The sequence below is a fragment of the Dendrobates tinctorius genome, unplaced genomic scaffold (genome assembly GCF_039654945.1).
Source record: "Dendrobates tinctorius isolate UK_male_01 unplaced genomic scaffold, ASM3965494v1 ptg000139l, whole genome shotgun sequence".
NCBI lineage: Eukaryota > Metazoa > Chordata > Amphibia > Anura > Dendrobatidae > Dendrobates > Dendrobates tinctorius.
The window spans coordinates 12545733-12571179 of record NW_027361807.1 but is presented as its reverse complement, the minus strand read 5'-3'; the positions used below and the strand labels follow the sequence as shown (position 1 = coordinate 12571179).

General features: G+C 42.0%; 1 protein-coding gene across 4 annotated transcripts in view; it reads left to right on the top strand.

Annotated features, from left to right (window-relative positions):
• Positions 1-24806, top strand: part of NR1H4 (nuclear receptor subfamily 1 group H member 4) — a 319951-nt gene extending 295145 nt beyond the window's left edge. For all 4 annotated transcript variants that reach the window (XM_073545035.1, XM_073545034.1, XM_073545036.1 and 1 more), the window contains 2 exons: positions 5573-5686; positions 23386-24806. In XM_073545035.1, the coding sequence (XP_073401136.1) occupies positions 5573-5686; positions 23386-23624 (353 nt within the window). In that variant the 3' untranslated portion in view covers positions 23625-24806. The remainder of the gene's footprint in view (positions 1-5572; positions 5687-23385) is intronic.
• The last annotated feature ends 641 nt before the right edge of the window (positions 24807-25447 follow it).

Genomic DNA, 25447 nt, shown 5'->3' with positions numbered 1-25447 from the left:
ACTGCAGTGCAGGACAGGGAATCCCCAGGGCTAACAGGACTAGGGATAGTAGGAGCTGAACGTAAGAGAATGATTGAAATGGATTGTGTTGATGGAACAAGAACTGAAGAGTGCTGTGGCCGATACTTCATGATAAAGTTGGATGTACTTGAACTGTCCAGTAAAGTTAAACGAACCGAGTGTCCCTTGAGGTGTGTGCGGCAGGTCCTTGAATGGAGGACATTAGAGACAGCGGAGGTCTACGGCCTACAAGTGAGAACACTGAAATGTACACAGCACAACACTTAAGGACTGGGACACAATTTGTTTGTAAAGTGGCACGGCGTTATGAAGCAGCAGCTCGCCAATGGCTACAAATTTTAAAAGGAACTGTAATGTAAAGCATTGAAAAAGGGATCTTTGGAGTAACTATGTAAGGGGCCCAGGACTCACGCCCATGGCTACATTGATAAAAATGTACTTTGTGTGTATTTTTAAATTAACTTAGAAGAGTAGTCCCACAAAAAGCTAAAAACAGGACAGCCTGACAAAAATGAGTATGAAATGCATGCTTATATGTCCTGTTTTTCACTTTTGTGTATATACTGTAAATGGACTTCAGAATTTATCACTGTTAATTGCAAAAATCTGGAAGTTTATCACTGGTCAGGACTACCCACCTTTCCTATGCAACTGTTTGTGTGTCTATCTGTTTCCGGTTTTCCTTTGTCCCTGCACCTCGTAGTATCCCAGGAGGGAATTTCATTTGAAATGAAATGAATGAACATGTTTTTTTCTTTTCATTTAATATGTAATGGACTTTCTTTATGATACATTGTGTTCTATGAGACAGCATATGTGCTGCACTTATATGGCCTGGAGTCGTATGTAAAATGTTTAGGGTAGGGTTGAATATCTTGGAGTTTAGGAAAAGACAGAACCTTTTTGACTGGCCTCATAAGACTATTTTAAAGAACAATTCCATCAAAACTATTTTTCACAATAGTTTCACATTCAATATTGGACTATACAGCATATAATATGTATGAAAAAATTGACTGTTTTGTAAGTTTTTTTTAAATCCACCCCATGGAAACTACTTCTGGTCATGTTCAATGTAATCACATCAGAGCAAGCAGTCCGACCAGGAAGGAATCAGAATTATAGATTTAATTAGAGAATTGCACCACCCCCAAGGAGACTTTCTTCTTACATCACTAATCTAATCCTATGTACCTTGGCATGTGGTTGTATGTAAAATAAAGTCCAAAAGTGCATTGAATTACATTTTTATCATGTAGACAGAAGACTGTGTACATTGGATGGGAAGAAGGAAGAAATGATCTTGCTCCCGGTACGCAACGGATAAAACCAGTGATTTATTTATTCCATCATAAAAATAAAATGTAAAAAAAAAAGTTATCTTTTCTTATCTAATCAACATCCATAATAGAAAAAAATTGGATGGACAATGCATTTCACCCACCTGCACCTACCCACAGTGGACCTCCAGCTTCTTGAATGGGTTTTTTCCACGAGGAAGCTCTAGAGACAGAAGCCACAACACTGATGCATAAGCCGGCTCTGCCAGTGTCACTGAGAAACTGTACAGGGTTGATATCTTCTGAGTCCGTCAAAGTGGCTGCGACTTAGGCTAAGTGCACACGTACCGGCACTCTCGCGGAAATTACCGCGAGAATTCCGGAATTCCAGTCCGCGGGAAAATCACATTTTAAATTCCCGCGATTTTCCCGCGGAAAAACTAGCATTTTGCAAGCGTATTTAGCTTGCAAAATGCTAGCGTTCTCCAAGCGATCTGTAGCATCGCTTGGAGAACTGATTGACAGGTTGGTCACACTCATCAAACATAGTGTTTGACAAGTGTGACCAACTTTTTACTACTGAGGCCGCCTATGCGGCATCAATAGTAAAAGATAGAATGTAAAAAAAAATAAAAAATGGTGTTATTCTTACCCTCCGACGTCCCGCGCATCCGTTCCCAGTAATCCTTTGCGAAAATGCCCGCGATGACGTCAGTTCTCGCGGGATCGCGACGTCTCGCGGTAATTCGCGATGACGTCGTGCGAATGACCGCGAGACTTCGCGATCCCGCGAGAACGGACGCCATTGCGGGCATTTTCGCAAAGGACTACTGGGAACGAGAGCGTGAAGAGAAGCGGGAAGACTGCGCGGGACGTCGGAGGGTGAGAATAACAATATTTTTTATTTTTAAATTCTATTTTTTACAGGGATATGGTACCCAAAGCCCGGAGGACAGTCTTCTCTCCTCTGGACCGTGGGTACCATCCGCAAATGTTCTGCTTACTTTCCGCATGGTGTGCACAGCCACATGCGGAAAGTAAGCGGAACAATGCATTCCTATGGGTGCGGGATCGCCGCGATTCCGCAAATTAATGAGCATGCTGCGGTTTTTACCGCGAAGCGATTCCGCCGCGGTAAAAACCGCAGCATTAGCACAGCATTGCGGAATCCCATAAGAATGCATGGGATGCTTATTTTTCGCGTTTTCGCGGCAAAATCGCGCGGTTAAAATGCCACGGAAACGCGAAAAAAACGCCACGTGTGAACTCAGCCTTACACTAAGAAATGTCATAAACTCAAATTCCTTAATGTAATGTCACTGTCGTCCTGTGGGCCCATCTACTAGCTGCTGACCCTAGCTCTTAAGGCTCTATGGTCAGAATATAGGTTGCTATAAAATGTTAATCTATAATCTGCTCATTTGCTGATGTGGGAATTTTGGGATGTTTGAATTTCCTTATAAGGTTGCCCATACACATTAAAGTTGGTGAAAATTAACAATTTCAACCACAAGAAACATTTGTAGGGTGAAATTTTTAAATGTTTGATATTTTCATCACAATCGTTGCATGAAAATTCTTTCTATAACCGATGGGGCTCAACCAGTGTAATCTAACACAGACCCTACGAGAATCACCCAGACTGGAGCGCTAAATTCAATTAGTAAAAATGCTACATTTGTTTCATACAGTAATTACCAATAAATAACAATGTACACACTGAATATAAAGGCAGGTTTTACCAAAGGAAGATCAAAGAATTCCAAGTAATATGCAGCCATATATGACTACAGAGTATTGGGTAAATGGCAGTAAATATGTTATTAAAGTGCATCTAGTTGACAAGATCACAGTAAACAGGATAGTTATAGTAAGAGTAACACGTCACACAATGCAAATCGCATATAACAAAAGGAACAAGTATAATCTATCCATCAAACTTAAAGATTAATTAACATCTGATCATAATTAGCAACTAATCAACAGACTAATAAAGAAAAACCCAGTGGAAATGTATATGAACCGCTTACCAATAGAGATACAAGGTACTACACAGTCCAGGGAAAAAACCTTGACGCGCGTTTCGCATATGCTTTGATGAAGGGACTCTAACATATAGGCCTTTACAGCAGTAAGAGCATACATGGACTAAAATGGGCAGACAAATATTTGTTCAATGCTAAATCAACAAACTTCTGTTTAATATAATATTATATATATATATGAGAAATAATACCGTATATACTTTACAGCATTATCTTGCTTGTGAGTGTTAAATCTCCTAATCTAACCCAGTGTGTTACTGTAGAGAGGTCTACTTCAAAACTGCAGAGAGCTGGAATAATGAATTGACTGTGTATACATTGCCACCTAGTGGACTAATAGGACATGGCCCAGGCTGTACACTTTACAATAATTTACATGGTTATTTGTCAAGAGAAAACTCTCTATTGTACATTTATATTGTGTTATACTATAACATAGGTCATGCATTCACACACATGTGTTAGCTTTTTTTTTTACTTGTTCTGCTACCAAAATAATTCTTCATTATATAACAATTTTTATACACAGATTCCCCTCCCCCTACCCCACAGTATATTTTTAAACAGACATTAAAATAAAGGCTGAAAATGGATTCTGTATTTCGTTCTGGTCATTTAAAATGTATACTCTTGAATGAATGAGGCTACAACAATGGTGCATTGGGTGTCATTCCTCCGATAATTGTGCATACAGAGATATACTGTATATCTATCTATAGATAATTCTTTTTTCCATTTTTTAATTTCTCCATGGGAAGCGCAGTTAGAATAGAAAACATCCATCTGGTGTAACATCAATCATTGGAAGAGATGACCTCTACCCTCCAGGGTCAAATTGTATCACTAGAAAAACTTGAATGTTGCTAAAGGTTTAAGGCAGGAATTGATCCAAAAATCTTAGTTCTGGTTAATATAAGTATGTCAAAAAAAAAAAAAAAGAGTCACATGCAAGTTTTGTTCCAATGTTCAATTCTCTTTTTAGAGCCAAATCCAGTAGTAAATACAAAAATGGGAAACATTAGGCCGCATCACGAATCTGGCTCCCCAGTGCAAGTCAATGGGGCCGATTCTTTAAAGGGAATCTGTCAGCAGGTTTTTTTGCTATAATCACAAGAAGGCATGCTGTAGGGGTTAAACCACAGTGATTTTGTTTACTTTCAATGATTGTTTTAGCACCAGGAGCTTATCATTGCTTGGACACAGCAATGGTAGTCCAACTCCGCCCCTTGTGATAAGCAGCTCACTGTCTATAGCTATGTACACAGAGAGGCTGGTGTGGGAGGAGCTAGCTTTCTCTGCTCTGCTGCAATGCTTAATATAAAAGCTCAGAGTGTGTGAGAACAGTTGCACCCAGTAAACGAAGTGATACATCGTTGAATTCAGGATCTCTTTATCTAAATCATGCTGCTATCAGGTTAGGTAGAAAAAAATTCCCTGTATGCCACAATCAGTATTTGGTGAGTATTTTACCTCAGTATGTGTAAGCCAAAACCAGGAGAGGAACAATCAGAGGAAAAGTATAATAGAAACCCGTCACCACTTCTGGTTTTATCACCCACTCCTGGTTTTGGCTTATAAATACTGAGGTAAAATACTGAACAAACACTCAACGTGTGCAAGTGGCCTTAAAGTGTTTACGCTGGAATTCTGCTGTAGAACTCATTAATGAGTCACAATATTTTTGCGCTTGGAAATGGAGCAAAAATAGTTACTTTTTGCATTTTAGGCCATTCCCAGCCAGCTTTGAAAGTATGGTCGGAGCATGGATGGGATAAAGCATGGATATGTCTGTCCGTCAAGTTCACGACCAGTTACACCAGAGGCTTGGATCAATGTCAGACAAGAGTCCGTTATTTTGTGCCGACCAAATCGGTCAAAAAAATTACACAAACAAGTGAACTAATCCATAGATTATATATTAGGTAAGAGCTGCATCTGTGAAAAAGATGGATAGAACTAGAACAGAAATGAAAAAAACTGACGTCTGAAAGAGCCCTTAAAAACAAAAAAAAAAACTGAATAAAAAACTACAATGGCATTTGAAAAAAAAAAAAAAAAAGAAAAAACTATGCATAAAACCCCTATAGGGTATGTTCACACTATGTTTTTTACAGCAGTCAACTGTTAGTAAGTTTCTTGCTTTGTGATGCAATTAAGGTAACAGGGAACACAGGGGAACTAGAAGTAAGCAGATTACCATGACTGATTCAAAGTGTTTTATCCTAGGCCTACCACACGAGTACATCATTCCAATGTTCAATTTTTATAAAAGTCTTGGAGAACTGAAAATGATTGAGGAGGAATATGCCCTTTTGTCGGCAATAGTTATTCTTACACCAGGTATGTTGTCTCTATATACAAAAGACATAATAACTATCAGATAAGTATACATGTCATAATACATTGCAGCTGTTAATGTATGATCGCTCACAAGTGAAGCTCACAGAAACATAACTAAAAATGCGCCAATTATTACAGGTGTGTTTTATAGGGACTTCTAGGGCTTTTGTGTACATGGCATTATCAGCCAATATATACAGTCCAGCTGATATTCTATAGCACCATATATATGGGGGGGTGTACTTTTCTTGGCTGCCTCTATTAGTCTCTATAACTACTACACTTGATTTCTATTCTTGTAACACTAGTGCAATCCTGTACGTTGTGACACATATTCTTTGTGGCCCTTGAGTTTTATTTCTGTTTTTGTTATTTCACTCCGCTTTATTTTTTTTTAATGAATATTTAATAAATTATGAATTTTTAAGGATTATTTCTGAGAGCTACTGTTGTATAACTGGTTTGTGTATTATCTAAATTAGTCTGTGAATTATGAAACTTCTGCCAATAATTGTTCCATTCATCTGAAAAATGTCTGCAGTATGTGCTGAAATTTCTGCAACATACATTATATGACAAAAGTGAGTACACCCCTCACATTTTGTCATATACTCATGTGACTCATTAGTGTTACAAGTTCTCAGGTGTGAGTGGGGAGCAGGTGTGTTAAATTTGGTGTTATCACTCTCACATACTGGTCACTGGAAATTCAACACGGCGACGGCACCCTATTGAGCATCTGTAGGACATTCTCAAATGGAAGGTGGAGGAACCCAAGGTCTCTAACATCCACCAGCTGCGTGATATTAAGAGAGTTAAGGCAATGCTTGAAAATAATGATGGCCGCAGAAAATATTGGCACTTTGTGCACAATTTGGCCATTTTCACTTAGGGGTGTACTCATTTTTATTGTCAGTGATTTAGTCATTAAAGGCTGTGTATTAAGTTACTTAGAGGGCATACCAAATGTACACGGTTATACAAGCTGTACACTGACTACTTTAGGACTTCTTCACACATCCATTTTTAAGAACCGCAAATACGGACATATGCATACCCATTGTCTTCAATGGTGGTGTGCACATGTCAGGTTTTTCACACGGACCATTGGACAATGTGTAAAGGTTTCCAAATATTAGCCAAGGGGTGTCTCTCAGACCAGCTGAAAGACGCCATGATGGGGATATCACAATACACTTAGCAGTTCTTATAAGAGGTAGAGATAGAGAGTACAAGTTTCACCATTGCTAGTGATTGGCGAGCACTAAAATGCTCGGGTGCTCATTGTACGGGTCAAGCAAATTGGAATACTCGGGTGCTCGACCCAAGCAACGAGCGAAATGTAAGTCTATGGGAAACTCGAGCATTTTTCCGGCAGTCCCCACGGCGGTCTGCAGAGGGACTAGAAATTTCAGAAATCGATGGGAACAGCATGGGGAGACCCCTGGAAGCATTTCTTACTCCCAGGTCACTGCCGTGAACAATGTTGTCAGAGTCTTACACCACTTTTACAGACTCCCAATAAAACATACAAAAACGAAACCAATGTCAAGTTTTTTGTGCAGCATGGACAAAATGCGTGCCGCACATGTGCACACTGATGACACATGGACAACATCTGTGTGTCATCAGTGTGCCATGTACCGGCGCCTGAAAACAAGCGGTACAGTTGCCTGGTCTCCCTGAGGTTAGCACGACCAAGTGACAATGACGGGAGTTACATTCAGCAGTAGTTGTGTAACTTCTGTGTAAAATAAGTAATTAAATAAAAAGAACTGCTTCGGCTCCCGCACAATTTTTATAACCAGCAGAGGAAAGACTACAGCTAGAGGCTCATGTTAATAATCTGGGACAATATCCTGTAAGGTTCCCAGGCTATTAATTACAGCTCACATCTCTTTGCTTATCCTTTCCTGGTGAATTTACGAGAAGCCCCAGAAAAAAAGACTTGGGGTCTCCCTAAAAATTTAAACCAGTAAAAGCTAAACAGACAGCTGTGGGTTGATATTAAGAGCCTGGGAAGGGGTCAGAGATATTGACCCACCCCCCCTGCTACCAACAGCAGCCCTCTGCCACCGCAGAAATGGTGCATCCATAAAATGCACCAAATCTGACATTTAGCCTCGCTCTTCCCACCTGTCTTGTGGCGGTGGCAAGTGGGGTAATATTTGTGGGGTTGATGTCACCTTTGTATTTTAAGGTGACATCAAGCCCGTGGGTAAGTAATGGATTGGCATCCATAAGACGCCCCCATTACTAACCCCATAGACATATTGTAAAATAGACATAGCATGAATAAAGTCCTTAATCTGAAATAAAAATCCACACCGTTTTACAAATTTATTTAAAAAAACAAAAACAAACTCACCTTACACCCATTCCATTCAAGCCCTTATCTCCTGTAAAAAAAAACAAAACAATCATATCCCTCACCTGTCCAAAGTGATGATTAGCAATACTGTTCCACACCATAATCCATGTCTGCGATATTAGATTTACAACCTGGATGGTGACCATCCAGGCTGAAAACCCTGGGAGAATGATATGCTGCAAGTGAAGCTATAGTGACGTCATAGAGTTCACAGCCGATCTTTGAAGCTGTGTTCCCACACTTCACTGTGAGCGGCCCTATAAACTGTGGAAAACTCAAGATCACCCCAAAAGCACCGTGAGAAATTTTTTATTGTGTAAAAGCACTAAAACATAAATAAAGATATAGATGTGGTATCGCTGTAATTGTATTAACCCGAAGAATAATGCTGCCTTATCCATTTTACCACATGTGGAACGGCATAAAAAATATTCCTGAATTGCTGTTTTTTGTTCATTCTGCCTCCCAAAAATCAGAATAGAAAGCGATCAAAAAATGTCATGTGCCTGAAAATAGTATTAATAAAAATGTCAATTCATCCTGTAAAAAACAAACCCTCACATGACTTCATCAGCAGAAATCTGGAAACATTATAGTTGTCAAAATAAAGCAAAGCAAAAACTTGTTTTTGCAAAAAAAGCATCTTTTAGTGTGTGACAGCAGCCAAACAGGAAAAAAAAGCTAATTATATATATCTCTGCTATCACTGTAATCACACCAACCTGAAGAATAAAGTCATCTAATCATTTATACTGCACAAGGAACGGCATAAAAAAATAAAAACAATTCTCAACCGGCTGTTGATTTGTTCATTCTGCCTCCCAAAGATCGCAGTATGGCTCAGTTCACATTTATCCTGTGTTGATCACATACAGCAAGGTTTCCGTGTAAATCTCTGAAATATGTGATTCAGACGGAACCCTCCGGTAGAAGATTCCCTATAATGAGGCAGATGAGGGCATTGTTGACACCGTCTGGCCTATGATCCAGCAGTTTTCTTTTTTTGACATGCGTAAAAATGCAGTCGGCCACAGTTTTGTGCATCTCTGAAAAGAAGGACACCGCTGAAAAGAGGCCAGATGGGAGTCCAGAGTAACTTTTCTGCCTCATTATAGTGAATGGAACCCTCAGGGGTTTCATCTGAATCACGTCACTCAGATTTAGATGTAAATCCTTATGTAAGTGCTCAGCAAAGAGTGCAGGATAAATGTGATCCACAAACTTTATGTAAATTGTTCTCAATAAAAGCTTCAACTTAATCCACATAAAGCAAGTCCTCACTCATGTCTGTCATCTGTTAATGGATAGTATAGGGGGATAACAAAGGCTCTGGAAAAGCACTATGGTTCCTAGCCCCACAAAAGAAATGCAGTGAATTCTGCGCTCCCAAATCCAAATGCCCCCCTCCCTTCAAAGCCCCACAGTGCCTAAACCACATTTAGCGTCCATATGTTTGCTATTTCTGTAACTATGTGAGCTCACTTAATTTACGGGTGCATGTCTCCAGAAGTACAAGCTGGGCAAAACGTACTGGGCACTACAATAGCAGATTTGCAATTTTCACTCAGCAACATCCACTGCTGCTTGTTTCTGGAGATAACTCGTGGAGTCAAAATCATCACTACACTTGTAGATAAATTACCAAAGGGATATGTTTTCCAAAATGGGGTCACATGAGGGGATATTCTCCTCTTCTATTACTTTGGGGCTCCGTATATGGTGTCCGCAAACTATTCTAGGAAAATCTGTGCTCCAAGAGACAAATAGCGCTCCATCCATCCGAGTCTCGTGGCTAAGCTGTACTGTACAGTCACATATGGCGTAGTTCCAAATTCAGCTGTAATCGTTTAACAACTTTTGGTGCCATTTTTACCCATTTCTTGTTGTGAAAATGTAAAATCTGGGGCTAAAACAAAATTTTGGTGGTAAAAATGTAATTATTTTTTCTTCACTGTCCAATGATATAAAATCCTGTGACACTCCCATGGTGTCAATGTGATCACTGCACCCTTAGATGAATTAATTGAGAGGTGTAGTTTGTAAAATGGGGACATTTATGGGGTTCTGCTGTTCCAGTACCTCAGGGTCTCTCTCAGTGGGTTGTTGCACCTGCAAACCATACAGGGCCGGCGTTAGCATGTGGCGCACCTGGGCAAATGCCGGGGCCCTGGCGAGACAAGGGGGCCCCCTCATGCTGTCTGGGAATCGATACCTGCGGCCGCCGCCACGCCCCCCCATGTACCGACCCCATCCTCACCCTGCCAGAGACCCCACCAGCCACCGCAGCCCTGATAAATCCCAGCAATGACAATGCTCCTGCTGAGCTTCTCTGCAAGCACAGGACCTGCGATGAGGTCACAGGAGAGGGGAGGAGTTGGGTCACATGATAAGGGCACTCAGTGTATGCAGGACTCAGCTGTGCTGGTTGTCATGCTGCTGGATGAGGTGAAGTTTATTATGTGTGGGGTCAGGAGGGGTTTACAGGGGAAATGTAGCAGAGCTGCCTGTGTGTGTACGAAGCAGAGCTGTGTGTATATGAGGTCTGGGGAGCGGAGGTGTGGGGAGCAGAGCCGCGTGTGTCCGAGGTGTGGGGAGCGGAGTCGCGTGTGTCCGAGGTGTTGGGAGCGGAGCCGCGTGTGTCCGAGGTGTTGGGAGCGGAGCCGCGTGTGTCCGAGGTGTTGGGAGCGGAGCCGCGTGTGTCCGAGGTGTGGGGAGCGGAGCCCCGTGTGTACAAGGTGTGGGGAGTGGAGCCGCGTGTGTATGAGGTGTGGGGAGTGGAGCCGTGTGTGTAAAAGGTGTGGGGAGCAGAGCCGGAAGTGTACTGAGCGGAGCTGTGCGTGTACGAGGTGTATGGTGGGGAGCATTCATACCTCTCAACCATCCCAGGTCCAGCCAGACCGTTCCGATTTTGAGAGAGAGACTGCCCCATCCGGGAGTTTACTTTTCCCACGGACACAGGAGTACACGGCGGAACCCCGAGGAGCACTTTAAAACTCGCACGTGACTTTCTACCGGAAGTGTCGTGCTGGAAACTGACCGGAAATGAGGTAAATTTGGGAGGAGATTGTGACAGAACCATGGAGGCACTTCAGGGAATGCTTCAGATCCATCATCGTGTCCTCTGACAAAGTGAGCAGCGGGATCGCCTTGGACTCGGGGATGTCGGCCATGTGAGCCGATCATGATACAGTGGGGAAAAAAAGTATTTAGTCAGTCAGCAATAGTGCAAGTTCCACCACTTAAAAAGATGAGAGGCGTCTGTAATTTACATCATAGGTAGACCTCAACTATGGGAGACAAACTGAGAAAAAAAAATCCAGAAAATCACATTGTCTGTTTTTTTTTCATTTTATTTGCATATTATGGTGGAAAATAAGTATTTGGTCAGAAACAACCAATCAAGATTTCTGGCTCTCACAGACCTGTAATTTCTTCTTTAAGAGTCTCCTCTTTCCTCCACTCATTACCTGTAGTAATGGCACCTGTTTAAACTTGTTATCAGTATAAAAAGACACCTGTGCACACCCTCAAACAGTCTGACTCCAAACTCCACTATGGTGAAGACCAAAGAGCTGTCAAAGGACACCAGAAACAAAATTGTAGCCCTGCACCAGGCTGGGAAGACTGAATCTGCAATAGCCAACCAGCTTGGAGTGAAGAAATCAACTGTGGGAGCAATAATTAGAAAATGGAAGACATACAAGACCACTGATAATCTCCCTCGATCTGGTGCTCCACGCAAAATCCCACCCCATGGGGTCAGAATGATCACAAGAACGGTGAGCAAAAATCCCAGAACCACGCGGGGGGACCTAGTGAATGAACAGCAGAGAGCTGGGACCAATGTAACAAGGCCTACCATAAGTAACACACTACGCCACCATGGACTCAGATCCTGCAGTGCCAGACGTGTCCCACTGCTTAAGCCTGTACATGTCCGGGCCCGTCTGAAGTTTGCTAGAGAGCATTTGGATGATCCAAAGGAGTTTTGGGAGAATGTCCTATGGTCTGATGAAACCAAACTGGAACTGTTTGGTAGAAACACAACTTGTCGTGTTTGGAGGAAAAAGAATACTGAGTTGCATCCATCAAACACCATACCTACTGTAAAGCATGGTGGTGAAAACATCATGCTTTGGGGCTGTTTCTCTGCAAAGGGGCCAGGACGACTGATCCGGGTACATGAAAGAATGAATGGGGCCATGGATCGTGAGATTTTGAGTGCAAACCTCCTTCCATCAGCAAGGGCATTGAAGATGAAACGTGGCTGGGTCTTTCAACATGACAATGATCCAAAGCACACCACCAGGGCAACGAAGGAGTGGCTTCGTAAGAAGCATTTCAAGGTCCTGGAGTGGCCTAGCCAGTCTCCAGATCTCAACCCTATAGAAAACCTTTGGAGGGAGTTGAAAGTCCGTGTTGCCAAGCGAAAAGCCAAAAACATCACTGCTCTAGAGGAGATCTGCATGGAGGAATGGGCCAACATACCAACAACAGTGTGTGGCAACCTTGTGAAGACTTACAGAAAACGTTTGACCTCTGTCATTGCCAACAAAGGATATATCACAAAGTATTGAGGTGAAATTTTGTTTCTGACCAAATACTTATTTTCCACCATAATATGCAAATAAAATGAAAAAAAAAAACAGACAATGTGATTTTCTGGATTTTTTTTTCTCAGTTTGTCTCCCATAGTTGAGGTCTACCTATGATGTAAATTACAGACGCCTCTCATCTTTTTAAGTGGTGGAACTTGCACTATTGCTGACTGACTAAATACATTTTTTCCCCACTGTATGTCCTGCATCAGGAGGCTCAGGTGGGCATTACAATGGGAGCCGGGCTGCTATGGTATCTCTATAGAATTTTTCTTTTCTTTCTCTCTGTTCTTTCTCTCTAGTCTTTTTTTTTCTTTCACTCTCTCTTTCTTTCCCCTTTTATTTCTCTCCGTTCTCTCTGTTCTCTTTCTTCGTTCTTTCTTTCCTCTCTCTCTCTGTTCTCTCTTTTTCTCTCTGTTCTTTCTTTCTTTTTCTTTCCCCTCTTTCTTTCTCTGTTTTTCTCTCTCTCTGTTCTTTCTTTCTTCTCTTTCTTTATTTCTCTTTCTTTCTCTCTACCTCTGTTCTTTGTTTCTTTCACCTCTTTCCTTTCTCTCTCTCGCTGTTCTTTTTTTCTGTCCACTCTCTCTCTAATCTTTCTTTATTTCTCTCTCTTTGTTCTTTCTTTCTCTCTGTTCTTTCCTTCTCTCTCTTCTTCCTTTCTTTCTCATCTTTCCTTCATACGTACACTACTAATCAATAGCCTCCTTCATATGAATGTGTTTTGCCACACATGCGTGTCTGTGTGATCCACACGGAGACACGTCTGTTTTTGGAAAGCACCACGGATGCCACATGGCATGAATCGTGGTATGTGTTAAAGGGGGGCCCACTGAGACTCTTTCGCCCGGGGCCCTCAAAAACCTGGAGCCGGCCCTGAAACCATAACATGAAAATGTGCACTAAATTGTGGCCCTCCTTCCATTCCGAGTTCTGCACACTGCCTCAAAAGTAGTTCCCGATTACATGTAGGGCATAGGTGTACACAAAAGAAATTGCACAACAAACACAGAGGTCTATAGACCTTATAAAAATAAAACATTTGGGGCTAAAGCAACATTTTAGCGGTAAACATGTAATTATTCTTTCTTTACCGTCCAATGGTATAAATTTCTGTGAGACACATGTGATGTCAACATGCTCACTACACACCTAGATGAATTCATTGAGAGGTGAAGTTTGTAAAATTATGTCACTTATGGGGGGTTTCTGCTGTTGTGGCACCCCAGGGGCTCTGTCAATGTGCCATGGCACCCTCAAACCATTCCAGCAAATCTGAACCCCAACATGGTACTCTTTCCCTTCTGAGTCCTGCTGTGTGCCCAAACAGTAGTTTTCTCCCTCACATGAGATATCAGCGAACTTAGGAAAAATTGATGCAATTTCTACTGTTACTCTTGTGAAGATAAAAAATTGGGGCTAAAAATATTTTTGCAGGAAAAATTAATTTTTTCATTTTTACAGCTCAACGATACACATTTCTGTGAAGCACATTGGGGTTCAAAGTAATCACCATACAGCTAGATACATTCCATGAGGGGTCTATTTTCCAAAATAGGGTCACTTGTGGAGGGTTTCCACTGTTTAGGCACATCAGGGGCTCTCCAAACATGACATGGCATCCTCTAATGATTACAGCAAATTTTCAGTTTAAAAAGTTAAATGACGCTCCTTCCCTTCGAGCGCTGCCGTGCACCGAAACAGTAGTTTTCTTCCGCATATGGGGTATCAGTATCAGCGTGCTCGGGATAAATTGCCCAACAAATATTGGGGTCCATTTTCTCCTGTTACCCTTGTGAAAATAAAAAAATTGGGGCTAAAAAAAGTTAAATGCTCATTCATTCCTTCCACACTGCAAAAATTCATGTGAAGCACCTGGAAAGGTTAATTAACAGAATGTGGTTATGAGTATCTTGAGGGGTGCAATTTTTAGAATGGTGTCATTTTTGGGTATTTTTCATCATATAGGCACCTCAAAGTCACTTCAAATGTGATGTGGGGTGATGTGGTCCCTAAAAAATATGGTTTCGTAAATTTTGTTGGAAAATGAGAAATCACTGGTAAACTTTTAACTAAAAAAAGATTTTAAAAAAGTGTTGATATAAAGTAGACATGTGATAAATGTTATTTATTAACTATTTTGTACGACAATTCTCTGGTTTAAGGGCATAAAAATTTAAAGTTTGAAAATTGCTGCATTTTCTAAATTTTCGTCAAATTTCTGATTTTTTCACAAATAAGTTCCGCAAGTTACAGTATATGAAACAAATTTTACCACCATCATGAAGTACAATATGTCACCAAAAAAACTTTCTCAGAATCGGTGGGATCCGTTGAAGCGTTCCAGAGCTATTATCACACTGGTTAGAATTGTAAAATTTGTCCTGGTCATGATGGTGAAAACAGGCCTGGGGGATAAGGGGTTAAAAGTTTTATGCCAGAATATTTTTGATCACTTGGGCCTATAGACTGTAACCCCTTAACACCGCATGACTGGCATAGCATATCAAGAGAAGGTGACAGTTCCTGCATCATGACGTACTATACCCGTCATGGATTTAAACTGTAACGGTGTGAAAACACACAGTGACCGCTCTGTGTTAGGAGCAGTCACTGACAGCCTGACTAGACAAGGGTGGACCAATTACAGCAGTCCCTGTTATCCCATTGCTGTGACAGTCATACTGACTAACTGACCACAGCATGTAATTTCCAGGAGGTGCTGAAACATCAGCTCGTTCTTGCATTATCACACTCGGGAGCTTGGCTGACAGCAAGGGTCATGCCCGCACTGACTCTGACTAATTAACTTTCCAGATGCTGCAATTGATGCCTTTAGATGGTTGACAGAGGGAGGGAGCTCGTGCTCTCACCCTAAGTAAAATTGTAAAGAATTAATGTTTAAATTTTCTTAAAAAAATATTATCATTTGTTTATAATTTAGTAATTTTAAAAGGTTTGGTATTTCCACTTTTAAACACTAGGGGGAGCAGGTACTGAAATTTGACAAAAGTCTAGTGTACAACTAGCTCAGATTACTGCACTGCAGTAATTATGGGCTGAATCTGCTGACATGTGTGTGATGTCACTCCTCTCCTCCTCTTTTAGGTGTTTGCTAAGGGATGAGAGGATGACATTTAGCAACACAGTGCGGAGCCATTTGGTTGGCGACTGCAAAGTTATACTGTCAAGTAGACAGTCACCGAAGATGGCAGACAGCAAGGATTCTGTTAGTTGGTGCTGCTCACTGTATCACACAGACATGCAGGGGGGAGAGCGACCCATGGGGAGAGAAACATGCAGGGGGGAGAGGAGTGCATAGGAGTGAAAACGACCCGAGGAGAGAGATATGCACGGGGAGAGGAGTGCATAGGAGGGAGAGCGACCCCTAGAGAGAGACATGCAGGGGCAGAGGAGTGCATAGGAGGGAAAGCGACCCATGGGGATAGACATGTAGGGGGAAGAAGATTGCATAGGAGGGAGCGCGACCCATGGGGAGAGAGACATGTAGTGGGGAGAGGAGTGCATTGGAGGGAGAGCAACCAGGCACAGGGGGATAGAGGGCACACATGGGGAGAGCGACCAGGCACAGGGGCATAGAGAGCATATATGGGGAGAGAGACCAGGCACAGGGGGAGAGTTCACATGGAGAGACCAGGCACAGGGGGATAGAGAGCACACATGGAGAGAGACCAGGCACAGGGGGATGGGGAGAGAGACCAGGCACAGGGATATAGAGAGCACACATGGAGAGAGACCAGGCACAGGGGGGGAGAGAGAGCACACATGGGTAGAGAGACCAGTCACAGGAGGATAGAGAGCACACATGGGTAGAGACCAGTCACAGGGGGATAGAGAGCAAACATGGGTAGAGACCAGTCACAGGGGGATAGAGAGATTGAAGAAGCAGGGTGACAGAAGCACAGTATTTCAGGAGAGGAGTGTGCTGGTCTATGGGAGGTCACAAAGGGAGATATATGGGGGAACGAGCAGGGTGACAACAGCAGAGTATTTGATGAGTGCAGTGTGCTGGTCTATGGGGAGTCACAGAGAGGGATATATGAGGGAAGGAGCAGGGTGACAGGAGAATAGAGTATTTCAGGAGAGCAATGTGCTGGTCTATAGGAGGTCACAGAGGGAGATATATGGTGGAGGGAGCAGGGTCACAGCTGCACAGGCGTGTCTTTCAGCACTGTTGCAATTTATTGTCCCCTGCACATGTTCACCCATTGTTCCTTACCTGTCTGTGGTCTTTAATAAAGTTATCTTTGTCAGAGTATTTCAGGAGTACAGTGTGCTGGTCTATGGGAGGTCACAAAGGGAGATATAGGGTGGAGGGAGTGGGGTGACAGGAGCAAAGAGTATTTTTCAGGAGCTCAGTGTGATGGTCTCTGAGGGGAGTGTGCTCACACTCACGCTGATGCGCACAAGCGATATACAGCACTGGGGAGCTATATACATCACAGGTGGGGGTATATACAGCACTGCGGCCATATACAGTACTCAGTGGGGTAAACAGCTCTTCTGGGGCAAATGTAGTACTGTGGAATATACATATCACTTGGGTCACATATAGCCCTGGATGGATATACAGCACTTGGGGAGGGCGGATATACAGCACTGTGGGGACAAAGATCGCAGAGGGGTGGCACGAAGATCACAGGGGGGCACATAGCTGGAGGGGCAGAAATCACAGGGGGCACAGTTCACACGGGAGAACAAATATCACAGTGAGGTACATAGCAAGGGGGCATAGGGATCACAGGGGGCATAAATCTGGGAGCCACAGATCACAGGGGTGCACATAGCTGGGGGCACATAGCTGGGGGCACAGAAATCACAGGGAGCACATAGCTGGGGGGCACAGAAAGCACATAGCTGGGGGGCACAGAGATCACAGGAGGCACATAGCCGAGGCCAAAGATCACGGGGGGGGCACAGATCACATGGGGGCACAAAGCTGGGAGCCACAGAGATCATAGGGGGCACATAGCTGGGGGGGGCACAGATCACCATCAGAAAGGCACAGAGCTGCGGGCACAGAAATCACCAGCAGACAGGCACATAGCTGCCGGCCTGCACAGAGATCGCTCTGGACTCTATATGTCAGCAGCTCCTTTTCTGGGACAGGAGGACGGGAGCGCATTGGGCGCTAACCTTGCCCACCCAGACACTAATCTCGCTCATCCAGATATAAGGAGGTGGCCGGTCCCCTCATTTTGGCCCCCTCCTCCTTCCGTGTGATCCCCCATGCACTTTGTGTTGCAATGTAAATATTTTATATTACAGTCGGATGACACTGCTTTAAGTCTGTCTAACTACATTTGTAATATGTGTTTTATGCTTTACATTGTAAATGTGCTGTGTCTACCACGAGAAATTGTTGTGCTGTAATTGAAATGCACATATTAGAGGCAGGGAAAGAAATAGTTAAGTTGAAGGCTGGACCAGCAGCAGTCAGGCAGGAGGAAACTGCTGTCCCCAGTCAGAAGCTCAGGCATGTTAGCCCTGAGCAGATGTATAGGAACAGCTGGGGCATTGCCAGACTCCCAGATGGGGAAGAGATATGTTGCATCAGGCTCAAAAGGACTCAGAAGAGTTCAAAAGGACTAAAAAGGGCCGCAACACTGGCCCCAGGACTCTAAAAAGGCCCCCGCTGAAGGGGCTTTAAGTGCCCAGATCCCAGTGGGTGGACTACTGTGAACTTCGGCTACTGCAGCCGTTGTGGGTACCGCCGTGGGCAGTGTCAGGGAGAGAGCAGGAAGCCAGTGTTGAAATTGTCTTTTCCTTCCTCTTCATCATCGTTTAATAAAAAGTTATTCCCTGTTGGACTACAGCTATGTTCGTGAACTTTTATTGCCTGGATTGCTGTGGTCCAAAGGAAGGAACGTTAACCCGTGGGAAGAAACTGTCAGTTCTGTCTACAAGGGACCAAGGGTGCTCGCTGACTCTTTACTCAGTGGACTCTGTCCGTGAACTGTGCCTTTAAGTAACTCAGCTATAACTACCTCCTTGCCACCTTGTTACACGGACGCTAACCCCGCTCACTCTGATGACATTATCATTCATGTGCAGGCAGGCAGTGTTCTGTAATGAACACTGCATACTGTGCACTTGGGAGTTAAAGGGCCGGCACCTGACAGGATACAGCTGCCGCCTGAGGATTGCGGACTCCTGGGACCTCCTCTTGGGGCCACATAAACAGTCACCGTGAGCCGCAGGTTCCCCACCCATGTTTTAGCCCCTTGCTCTCTCAGGAAGTGCTGCATCCTGTTCAGGGCACAGCAGTCTGACGATCTCCCTGCTGTGCTCTGAACAGGTCGGCAGTGAGCGGTGATTGCAGCCTGTACTGTAATACTAATTACAGGCTGTGATCACCACTCCAAATACTTACCCCAGACCCTCGATTCCCAGCAGCTTCTCCCCGGCAGCTGCTGTCATTGCACGCACTGATCATTGTGTGCAATGATATGGGAAAACAAAGCCCACAACATACAGACGCTGCGGGCTACAACAAAATAGCCGCAATCTCCTCCCACAGCTGTGACCTGCACAGCCCAGGGGGCATGCTCAGGACACAGCTAAGAGGCAGGAGGAGCGGCCTCAATGTAAGGCTAAGTGCACACGTAGCAGAAAATTTCTGCTCAAAAACCTGACTCCCTTCCCAGAAACCGCGCCTTTTTTGTCTTCGCGTTTTCATCTCGGTTTTTGCGCGGTTTTGATGTGTTTTTTCCGGCGCGTTTCCAAAACGCATTGAACTAGCAAGAAACGCAGAAAAATCCACGAAATTAATGAGCATGCTGCGCTTTTTACTGCGATGCGTTTTTTCGCGGTAAAAAACACATCAATATGCACAAAAAGTGCAAAATACATAGAAATTAATGGGAAGCTTATTTTTAGCGGTTTTATTGGCAAAACCACTAAAAAAACGCTGTGTGTGAACACAGCCTAAGAGATGCGGTCAGTGTCCGAGTGCAGTCTCTTATGCCCATGGCTGCCGTGAGGAGCACAAGTGTCGTACCCAGACATGCCCACACTAATGAAAATGGCAGCCCCCAGTGACAAACATAAATGGCAATTAATAAAAAACTATTAAAGTAGTTAAATTTTGTATTAAAAATGATTATATAATCAATATTTATTAATACAAAAATTAAAATCATGGCACCTTCCCTTTAAATTTGTCACTCTTTGTTTCATTGAATCCATTTGGTAAATTCAAAAAAGTTCATTTTTTTTTCTAATTAATGTACACTCTGCACTCCATCTTGATTGAAAAAAAACAGACATGTAGAAATTTTTGCAAATTTATTAAAAAAGAAAAACTGAAATATCACATGGTCCTAAACATTCAGACCCTTTGCTCAGACACTCATTTAAGTCACGTTTTCCATTTCCTTGTGATCTTCCTTGAGATGGTTATACTCCTTCATTGGAGTCCAGCTGTGTTTAATTAAACTGATAGGACTTGATTTGTAAAGGCACACACCTATCTATATATAAGACCTCACAGCTCACATTGCATGTCAGACCAAATGAGATTCATGAGGTCAAAGGAACTGGCCAATGAGCTCAGAGACAGAATTGTGGCAAGACAGATCTGGCCTAGGTTACAAAAGAATTTCTGCAGTACTCAAGGTTTCTAAGAGCACAGTGGCCTCCATAATCCTTAAATGGAAGAAGTTTGGGACCACCAGAAGTCTTCCTAGACCTGGCCGTCCAGCCAAACTGAGCAATAGTGGAAGATCCTTGGCGAGAGAGGTAAAGAAGAGCCCCAAGATCACTGTGGCTGAGCTCCACAGATGCAGTAGGGAGATGGGAAAAAGATCCACAAAGTCAACTAATCCAAATCCAGGTGTGAAAAACTTGTTGCATCATTCCCAAGAAGACTCATGGCTGTACTAGGTCAAAAGCGTTCTTCTACTCAATACTGAGGAAAGGGTCTGAATACTTATGACCACGTGATATTTTAGTTTTTCTTTTTTAATAAATTTGCAAAAATTTCTACATTTGTTTTTTTTCAGTCGAGTTGGGGTGCAGAGTGTACATTAACAAAAAAAAACTATTTGAATTTACCAAATGGCTGCAATGAAACAAAGAGTGAAAAATGTAAAGGGATCTGAATACTTTCCGTACCCATTGTACATGTGGGTTTGAAATGCTCACTACACCCATAGAGGAATTCTTCAAAAGATGTAGTTTCAAAAATTTGGTCACATGTTGGGTGATCTGCTGTCTTGGCATCTCATGGCTCTGCCAACGTGACAGGGTGTCAGCAATTTATTCTAGCATAAACAGTGCTACAAAAATAAAATGACACTCCTCTACCCTCAAGCTCTTCTATGTGCCCAAAGAAGAATTTCTGACCACATATGTGGTATACCAGAACTCATGAGAAATTGAACAACAAATTACATGGTCCATTTTATCCTGTTACCCTTGTGAAAATTAAAAATTTGGGCCTTCAGGTATATTTTCCTTGAAAAAAAATGTAATATTTAATTTTCATGGCCCAATACTAAAAATTCTCTGAAGCACCAATGGGTTCAAGATGATCACCACACCCCTAGATAAATTCATTAAGGTGAAGTCTCCAAAAAGGGGGTCATTTTTTGGGTGTTTCTGCTGTACTGGAACCTCGGTGCTCTCCAAATGTGACATGGCATTTGAAATCTATTCCAATTTTGCATTACAAAAATCAAATAGCGCTCCTTCCCTTCCGAGCTCTGCCATGTGCCCAAACAAGTTTCTGACCACATATATGGTATCCCTGTACTCACAAGAAATTGCACAACAAATTATTTTATGTGGTCCATTTTCTCCTGTTACCATTGTGAAAATACAAAAATTGGGTCTAAAACAACATTTTTGGGAAAAAAAACTAAATTCTTAATTTTCATGGCTCAAATTCTGTGAACCACCTGTGGGTTCAAGATGCTCACCACACCTCTAGATAAATTCCTTGAGAGGGTAGATTACAAAATGGATTCACTTGTGTGTGTGTGTGGGAAGTTCCACTGTTTAGGCACATCAGGGCCTTTGAAAATGCGATATGGCATCTATTCCAGCCAATTTTGCACTCCAAAAGTCAAATAGTGCTCCTTCTCTTCCGAGCACTGTCATACACCCAAACAGTAGTTTTCCACCACCTATGGGGTATCTGTGTACGCAGAAGAAATTGCTCAACAAATGGGTCCATTCTCTCTTTTTATCCATGGGAAAATGAAAAATTAGGGGATAAAAGCAACATTTTTGCTGTAAAAATTAAAATTTTCATTTTTTCCTTCCGTGTTGCTTTTATTCTTATTATGCATCTAAAGGGTAAATATGCTTCTTGCATATGGTTTTAAGTATGCAGTTTTTAAAATAACGTCACTTTTGGGTATTTTCTGCCACATAGGTTTCTCAAAGTCACTTCAAATGTGCTGTGGTCGTTAAATAGGTTATGTAAATTTTGTTGTAAAAATGAAAAATTTGTAGATTAACTTAACATTTCTAACAAAAATAAATTGTTTAAAAAATAATGTAAAGTAGGCATGTCATAAATCTTATTTATTAACTATTGTGTGTGTTCTAACTATCCAATATAATGGCATAAGAATGAAAAATTTAAAAATGTAAAAATTTTAGATTTTTTGTAAAATTTGTTATTTTCATAAATAAATGTAAATTGGATAGACCAAAAGTTGCCACTAACATGAAATCCAATTTGTTATGAAAAAACAAACATTCTCAGAATCACTGAAGCTTTCCAGAGTTGTTACCACATAAAGTGACACTGGTCTGATTTGAAAAATAAAGAGGCTCAGTTATTAACCTACAAAGTTGCTCAGTCCTTAAATGGCTGGGCTCTCCTGCTCATACTCTGCAGTAGCCGTCTAAAACATCACTACATAGGAGAGCAGTTATATGTGATCATATAGTTATGAAAGTGGAGATTCGGCTGTCAAACATAGCGAGTCCCCACAGAGAAGGCACAGATGGTGCATTTACCTCTTTGCCGTCTTGTTCGCTGTACACACAGCTCTAAATAAGCACTTTGTATGCAGCAATAGGAAGTGCTGATGGCGCTTCATCCTACATACACAGCAATGTGATTGCTATGTATAGTGAGTAAGCAGGAGCTGCTGCGTCATAGTAGATCCAGACAACTCTGCTATGCAGCCAGGAGTCTGAATTTCTTTTGTAACTGGGGGGTAATATACCAGCCCCAGTTACAGAGATGAAAATAAAAATACTTCAAAATTTAAGTGTCCCAACAAAGGTCTAATAAGTAATTTAGGGGGGTAGAATGGGAAAAATAAATGAAAAAAATGCCAGTCGATCCAAATTGCTGTTACTAGCCTCGCCAAAAAAACAAAACAAAAAAACAAAAACAAGAGAATATAAAAATTAAATCCCATGTAGCATGAATAAAAAGATGCAAAAAAGTTACTTGAATATCTGAACGAGAATTTTTTTTATAGCTTTTTAAACCATATGTACAAAAAAACTGAAACGTAGGTAAATGGTTCAGTCTCGAACAGGTTAAAAACAGTAGTTTGGCACAAATTTTGACAGAATTCTAGAGCATTTAGCTTGATAATTCTCCCCCAATGTTTGTTGATTCTCATTGTTGTTGCCATTATTCACAAGCCTTCAGAAGATGAATTATGCACCGTCATGCATTTCTAACATTCCATTTATCTGTGTGATGACATTTACTCCTTTATATACTTCACCATTCATTGCAGATCGACAATACATCAAAGACAAGGAGTCGGTGGAGAATCTTCAGGAGAACTTTCTGCATATTCTAGAGAAGCTGTGCAAGCAGCATCACCCCAACAACCCTCAACACTTCGCTCGGCTTTTGGGGCGTCTCACTGAGTTAAGGACATTTAGCCATCACCATACAGACATGGTTATGTCATGGAGAGTCAGAGATCACAAATTTACTCCCCTCCTTTGTGAAATATGGGATGTACAATAATGAAGATGTTTTTATCCAAAAACTGTAACTTTATCTGTACTTTTGTCACCTATAAACTAGACCTGATCAGCATTCTAATGGGATATAAATATATTTAAATGCAGACGAGTAATTACCATTAATGTTATATGCATTTGTATATAGAATACATGTGTCTTTGTACAACTGTTTTGTGTCAATTTGAAGTGATGAAACAGAACATATGAACCCACTAAAGGGAATCTGTCACCAAATGTGGGAGGCCTATGTAAATGGACTGGGTCCGGTCCGATAGGCGGTGTTTCTTCTTTTTTCTCCACCCCATCCGTGATCTTCTCTGGTATTATAGTTCTCCATAGTTTGCACATGCGCAAAGCAATCTTGCTTCGTGCACGCGCAGTATGCTTTGCCCAACTGCGGGCAAAGCCATAATCATTACTGCGCATACGCCGGTACACTATGTCCCAGAACACAGCAAAATACTTCCGGACATAGTGTACCGGCGCACGTGCAGTAATGATTTTCGGCTTTGCCCGCAGTTGGGCAAAGCATACTGCATATGCGTGAAGCAAGATTGCTTTGCGCACGCACGAACGATGGAGAATACCGGAGAAGAGCATGGACAGGGGCCACAGATGGGGTGGAGAAAAAAAGAATAAACACCGCCCATCGACCAGACCCAGGCCATTTACATAGGCCTGCAACTTCCGGTGACAGATTCCCTTTAATACATATGACATAATTTACATAATGAACAATCATGTTCATTTTTTTCCCTTTGAAATGGACAAATTATGAGTTTATCCATTTATAGGGACTGGTTTCAGCAGAGCACAAGTAGTCCAAAAACCACTGTAGGTTTGGACCTCAGATTTGTATTAAGATTTCTCTTTCCGAACAGAAATATATAATGTATCCGGTGCACCTTTCTAGTCATATTAGTCATTATCAGTGGTGGACACAGACAGAAGAGGGCCCCTGTGCAAGAAAAGTATATGGGCCCCTCTTTGTATCTGTGACAGAACCTGCTTGCTGCTTTGAAGGTATAAATGGGGCCCCTTAACTCTTGGACCCCTGCGGATATGTCCACACCCGCTCCTTATGACATAACACCAACAAGTTTCAGAGACCCTATGACAAAACTTGTGAGCTGGGAGCAAAAAGTCTTACACTCAATAAATGTGTCTTATGCCGTGTGCTTAATTAATTTTGTTTTAGTTTATGATATAATTCTGGCTAGTTTTGCTTAGTAAATCTCCCCAAAATGTTAACTTGCTGAAGGACTTGGTGAGAATGGATCATTCATTTGGATGCATGCTAAGTAACGCTACAGGGGAAATATGTGGTCGACAACACAGTGCGTGATGGATTCAGTAACAACTTAAGAACTCAAAGTAGACAATCCTCTTGAAATGTTCTAAGTTCTCCAGTTATGCAAGCAAACTTTATTAACACTTACAACAATGCCCTTATGCATTAATAGGGAGTTTTGTACACCATGGGGCAAGTTAAATACATTTTCAACAGAATTCTGGCCTTAGGCTAAGTGCACACAGATATTTTGTTGATAAATCCAACAAAACAAAAATAGGAAGCCTATGCCAATGTAGAGTTAAAATTAATCAACTTTATTTACAATAATTAAAATATCCATAAAATCATTTTTCAATGGAGATTAACGTCACAAAAATATACTGTTCACCAAACGGCAACATGTTTAGAATAACCACAATAATCAGATTAAGTAAATGACCTGTCCAAAATGATGAAATCAGTCTGCATAACTCATAATTAGGGCATACATACACATAAAAACCTGCATTATTATTCTCATACAGTAGTAT